At 46.6% G+C, this 5974-nt stretch overlaps 1 protein-coding gene across 1 annotated transcript in view; it reads left to right on the top strand.

Annotated features, from left to right (window-relative positions):
* The first annotated feature begins 5138 nt into the window (after positions 1–5138).
* MSANTD1 (Myb/SANT DNA binding domain containing 1) overlaps positions 5139–5974 on the top strand; it is a 45377-nt gene continuing 44541 nt past the window's right edge. The window contains exon 1 of the mRNA XM_017727711.1: positions 5139–5197. Within this exon, the coding sequence (XP_017583200.1) occupies positions 5182–5197 (16 nt within the window). The 5' untranslated portion in view covers positions 5139–5181. The remainder of the gene's footprint in view (positions 5198–5974) is intronic.

Below are 5974 nucleotides of genomic sequence, written 5' to 3'. Positions count from 1 at the left end.
CCCACTCCAGGATCTCCATGTCTCTCGTGTCCTGAGGCGCCCAGAAGTGGACACAGTGCTCCAGATGATCCTCACCAGGGCTCAGCAGAGGGGCAGGATCACCTCCCTCGACCGGCTGTCACTGCTCCTCCTAACGCACCCCAGGACTCCGCTGGCCCTCTTGGCCACAAGGACACGCTGCTGGCTCATGGACAGCTTGTGTCCACCAGGCCCTCCAGGTCCTTATCTGCAGAGCTGCTTTCCAGCAGGTCAGTCCCAGCCTGTGCTGGTCCATGGGGTTGTTCCTCCCCAGGTTCAGGACCCTGCATTTGCTCTTGTTGAATTTCAGATGGTTCTTTTCTGCCCATCTCTCCAGCCTGTTGAGGTCCCTCTGAAGGGCTGCACAGCTCTCTGGGGTATCAGCCACTCCTCCCAGCTTTGTGTTGGCAAGGAACTTGCAGAGGAGGCATCTGTTCCTTCATCCAAGTCATTGATGAACAAATTAACACAGGGCTCAGTATAGAACCCTGGCGGACCCCACTGGTGACAGGTCTCCAACTAGACCCTGTGCCACTGATCACAACCCTCTGGGATCTGCTACTTAGCCAATTCTCAATCCACCTCACTGCCCACTCACCCAGCCCACAATTCCTGAGTTTGCCTATGAGGATGTTGTGAGACACGGTGTCGAAAGCCCTGCTGAAGTCAAGGTAGACAATACCCACTGTTCTCTCCTCAGCCATCCAGGTGGTTGTTCCCTTGTAGAAGGCAGTCAGGTTGATCAAGCTTGATTTAGTTTTAGTGAATCCATGCTGGCTGCTGATCACCACCTTGTCTTCCATGTGGATATATGGCCTACGCTCATAGGAATAAAACTGAGTTGTTCTGGAGCAGGTACCTTTTTGTGCTTGCACCTGGTAACAGATATGAGCTGCCTGTGGCAAGTGGATATAACCAGAAATTCAGAATTCAGTGAGTGGAGGGCATGATGAAGGTTCCTAGGCTTTCTGCCTCAGCTGGACTTGTAGGAAAAGAAATGAGTGCAGAAACTGAGCTTTATTCAGCTTACAAGAGGAAAGCTGCAGAACTGCCAGACATGCAGAAAAAGGAAAACCAAGAAAAAGCATAGATGTGTTGTTAAGGGTAATGAGCAATGCACATTCTCTAGCAGGATTAGGATGGGAACAGGAATAGACTTGCCAAGCTAAGGGAAAATCCTTTTTGAAAAACGAAGGCAAAAAAATCCTTTAATGAGTTTTGATAGGAAAATTGACAAGTATTACCAAGAATCAGGAAAAGTAGCAGTTAAATGGCCAAGCTATGCAAGATGTTCACAAATCTTCAAAGATGAACTCAGCAGCGATTAATGGGAATAAAAACTTGAGCAAAAATGCTGAAGAGTACTTGAACTTGTTAGCTCACTAATGTCTGTGATCCTTGCTGATGGTGTTTGTACAAGCATAAAGTGGGCAGATGTGAGCCCAGTGATCACGGCAAGTGCTGCCCTTCTTGTAGAATCAAGGCAAGATAAGAAGTCCCAGCGAGGAGCAGGATGTGTTAGTTCTGCCCCAACATTGTACTGATGCTGTTGTTTGATGGAGCAGGGGTACAGTAAACTTTCTTCTGCCTAGAATATAATATGTGGATTCTCCTGTCCATCTCCCACAGCCTGCAGGACCTATGTAGAACTTCTGGGAAGGAAGGAAGTATGCAAGCAAAGAAAATTTATGAGGTAGCTCAGAGAAATAATGAAAAGCACTTTGAATAGTGCTCCTATGTTTGTGCAAAGGCAAGACACAAAGACATCAAGAGGAGGAAGTAAAATGCAATGAATAATATTAGTGGACAAGAGAAATGCATTGAGACACAAGTGGTGGCTTGGAGAATCAGACTGTACAGATATGAGTAGTGCAAAGCAGCAGAAATGATTAGTGGAGTGCAGAGCAGTGCACTGTGCTTGGGGAAAGCAGCACTGCTGCCATCACCACAGTGGGCAGATGCAGAGATGGACATGTGGGTTCCAGGGACTTCCTTGCCTTGCAGGAAGCCAAGTGAAAATCGAATGACAGCATGATTGTTGTGTGGTAAGGACAAAAAAGTGGCATACAGGGTGTTTTGGAAATCCAGCATGCTGGGAATACAGGTCATGCTGAAAATACAGCACTGCTTAACCCATGTGAAAGTAGAAACCTACCTGTATTAAACTGCAGCCAAATTGTTTTAATAATACAAAACCAGACAAAACAGATACAAATAATCCACAGAACAGTGAACAAAGCATCATGAATTCACTAGTTTCTTTAGGCTGAAAGTTCCTTTAGTCACCTCCTATGTGATGCAATAGCTGTACTTGATTACCAAAAAATAAATGTGGAGGGAAGGAAGCAGCACAGGAAAACAGATACAGCCCCTGCCTTCGGAGGGCACAGAGGTGAAGGTAGCAGCAGAGAAAGGGGTTTTATGCAAGTTCTCCAGGGAACAGCAGGCCTTTCCCATGAAAAGCCTACTTGACCTGAGGCCAAAGACTTCAACAAAGAAGAGACTTCTGCTCCTGATACTACCTCTTTTTTCTCTCTTTTCTTCCCTGAAGAAATAGAAGACTGGTGAGTGATCTAAGATTAAAGGTGCAGTGTTGCAATTTTGGGGCATTATGTCAGTTGTGAGAGATCAGACTGCGAATTAGGGAAAAAAAGTCAATTCAGAGGCATTACTAGAAACCCCATTATTAGAAAACCCAGACGTAATCTTTGATAAACCCACGAATATTTGCCAAGCAAAGGAAATTCCCCAGTGCATATGAAAGCTTAAGAGACAGCAGGCAGTGCTCTGAGCATGATAAAAAATTATAACCATTACAAGAGAGAGACCTGGGGTAGTATGTCCTGCAGAGCTAAAACGCTGATCCCCAAGGAGCTGCAGTGCAAGCCAAGCAGCAGCCCAGTTCTGGGGGAGAAAAAGAGGGAAAATCTGCCACACATTGTGCGGTTTTGCTGCAGGTGTATAGCGTGGGCCAGGAGAGGAGGGCTGGCATGGAGGGCTCCTTGGCAGGGGGAGCTGATGCTGCTGCAGCAGGAGATCATCAGCCTGAAAGGAAAATTGGGCTCTTGTGGAGTTGGATGCTGTGTGCAAGCCAGAGTGAAGTTAGCAATACTGAAAGGGATTCACAGTCTGGAAACAGTACATAGATGAAATTCAGGGTTAGAGCTGTACATTTATCCCTGCAGAGGGAAAATGGCAACAAGCACACATAACAAATGGGGAAAGTTACAGTTTGTAACTATGCTTGCTAGGATGTTAAAAGGCTGTGTGTCATCCTCCTGAATCCATGGGGGGAAATTGATGGCTGTGTTCAGGGTGTCTGAGGAGCACAGAGATTGCTTAGCAAGGTAACATAAAGTATCCAGAGAACTCAGTTTTTAGCTGAGTTCTGACTCTGAGAAAAGGATCAGTCTTAGCTGAACTGACCTTTTAAGGGTTAGATTACAGGTACATACTTTTTTCCGCTGTCAGCTCAGGCACTGGAATTACTGTCCAGTACTCCTTGGAGATACATACCCTGTGGATGATACTGTGTCTGATACCAGCGTCCCAGCCTTCCACTCCAGGCACTGGGACGGTCACAAAGGGAAAACAGAGACAAACGAGTCTATGGCCTAATCCAAGCTCTGCCCACCTGTTCCTATGGCTGCACCTGCTTGCTGTCAGTGATACAAACCCTAGAAACACTTAGAACCTTGCCCAGGTTTGCTTCCAGGCTGGGCTGCAGCTCTGGGAAGGCTGCTTTCACAGTCTGTCATACAGGGGAAATCTACCAGAAGCACTTAGTGATGAGAGGACAGCAGCTGCCTTTCATTGCTGTGCTGTGCTGGCTGGATTGTGTCCAGGACCTGCACCAGCTGGAGAGCAGTTTGTTAGCACTGCCTGCAGGTACCACTATCCCTACCCTTAGCTCCCCACCAGAAAATCTTCTCTGAAGCATTCATATGAGTTACTTAAATCTCTTCTGTTGCTTTTATTTAGCCTGGTTTGAGTTGCCAAGCAGCTTATTACACTTTGCACTAAACCCAGAAAAGCTGTGTAAGGTGACCCCCAGCCCATGCCCCCAGCCCTGGGATGGCAGGCACCAGCCACTGGTGAGTTTGTGAAATGCTTTGTCAAGCCCACCATCATGTCCTGGTCACCAGTGGACTGCTTCTGCTGAGCCCAGCCATGTGGCTGTGGCTGGGATGATCTCCAGCGAGTTGCAGTGTGGTCAAGCCCAGAGCTACATCACTCTGGTGTGGGGGGAATTTTACCTCTAGCTTCAGTCAGCATTTCCAAGTCCTGTTAAACCTGAATAACCACAATCCAGGACTCTTGCTTCAAATACATTGAGCGAAAATGAGGGTTCCCAAAGCTCTAGGGAAGTAAATTTGTTTCTTCAGAATACTGCCTATGCATCAGGAATTTTTTTCCTTTAAGAAAGAAATGGATGTATGGATTACAGTTGACAGTGTTACTATCTACTCTTAATTTTTATACTTTCACACACTTACCACTGCAGATACTAAAAGACTTTTGTGAAGGGTGTATTTACGCCTCTTCACTCCCAGGACTCTCCCAGGGAGGTTTCAGTATGCAAAGTTCCCTGCTTTCCTATATGCCAACAGCCAGTGACTGCCAGGTCACATATGCATTAAAAGTCACATTTGTTTTAAGTTAAACTTTGAAATCTTTAGTTAAACCAAAGTTAAACTTTGAAATCTATTTAATTACACTGGTGTAAAACTGTTTGTGGATGCTCCTCTGTGCTTTAATTGAAATCTGCTTTGCAGTGCTTTTTCTTTTGGAAAGCTGAATCTGTTTAAGAGTATCCACATGGGTTTGCAATCGGTTTCAATAAATAGAATTAAAACCAGGTTTTGCTTAAATTGCTGCAAGTTTTAATGCAAACAGGGCCTCTGCAAAACTGAAAATCCCCTGATTGTTCTGGACTATTTCTCTCCCCTGTGAGACTGAACGTTTTCATGTGTTTTCATGAGCTCAGTGTGGAGGTTCTCCAGTATCCAACCTTTTCCTGAAACAAGCAACCTACTTTGAGTTTAGCAGCCTCTCCCCTGCCCCTGACTGGCTCTTGCGCTTCCAATCAGGCACAGAGGAAACATTTAAACACGCAGTCCCTTTGCTTAGCCTCCCTGGCTCTGCTCAGAGCAGGAACCAGCCATGCAACTCAGCCCAGGTAAGGCCACACTTCACCATCCCCATTGCAGCTATGTTACATTTAACAGGTTTTTCCCCTCTAAGTGCCCTGATTTACTCTTTACCCCACCCCCTCACTGCACAAAGAGAGGGGGAGAGTAAACCTCGCCCGTGCCCCAGGAAGGCAAAGGCATGGTGAGAGCAACTTGCACACAGCTGCAGCTTCACCTGGTACAGCTCCCAGCAGCAGCTTTCCTGGATGAGAGCTGAGAGCTGGGGTGGGAGAGGCTGGGGATGGGATATGAAAGCTGCCAAGGGCTGTTAGGCCAGCCCAGGTCCTTGTGCCACTTCTGCACAAGGCTGGTGAGGATACTTTGGGCATGTGGCAGTCCCCCTGCTCACCCCCCTGGTGTAACTGCACGCCGTTTTCACCAGCACTGTGTAATGCAGCATCAGGGTTGCCACCCACAGATTAACAGATCCTTTGAAAATCCAGGAGCATATGCACCTCCTAAAAACCTCCTCTACCTTTTCCACATGCTGTTAAATTACCCTGATGCCTGAGTGTAATCTTCTGGCTGTTCCCTGTGCCCATGAATTACTCAACATGGCATGCTGGATCCTTAGCTGCGGGACAGTTTTTCCAGTTGTTTGTTTTGAAAGCTCTTAAGAGCAATATACGATCAGCTGAGGTTTCTAATTAACTCTGAATAGCTAGTCTGCTGCCACTCAAGTATAATGCTCATTAGCATCTCAGCTAACAAGCTTCAGTGTTTGCCCTCCTAATTAGCTTCTAGTTAGAAGTCTTTACCTATAC

Source organism: Corvus brachyrhynchos, unplaced genomic scaffold, assembly GCF_000691975.1.
Source record: "Corvus brachyrhynchos isolate BGI_N302 unplaced genomic scaffold, ASM69197v1 scaffold80, whole genome shotgun sequence".
In the NCBI taxonomy this organism is placed as follows: Eukaryota; Metazoa; Chordata; class Aves; order Passeriformes; family Corvidae; genus Corvus; species Corvus brachyrhynchos.
The sequence above is the reverse complement of the archived record's forward strand: the minus strand, read 5'-3'. Positions and strand labels throughout refer to the sequence as shown.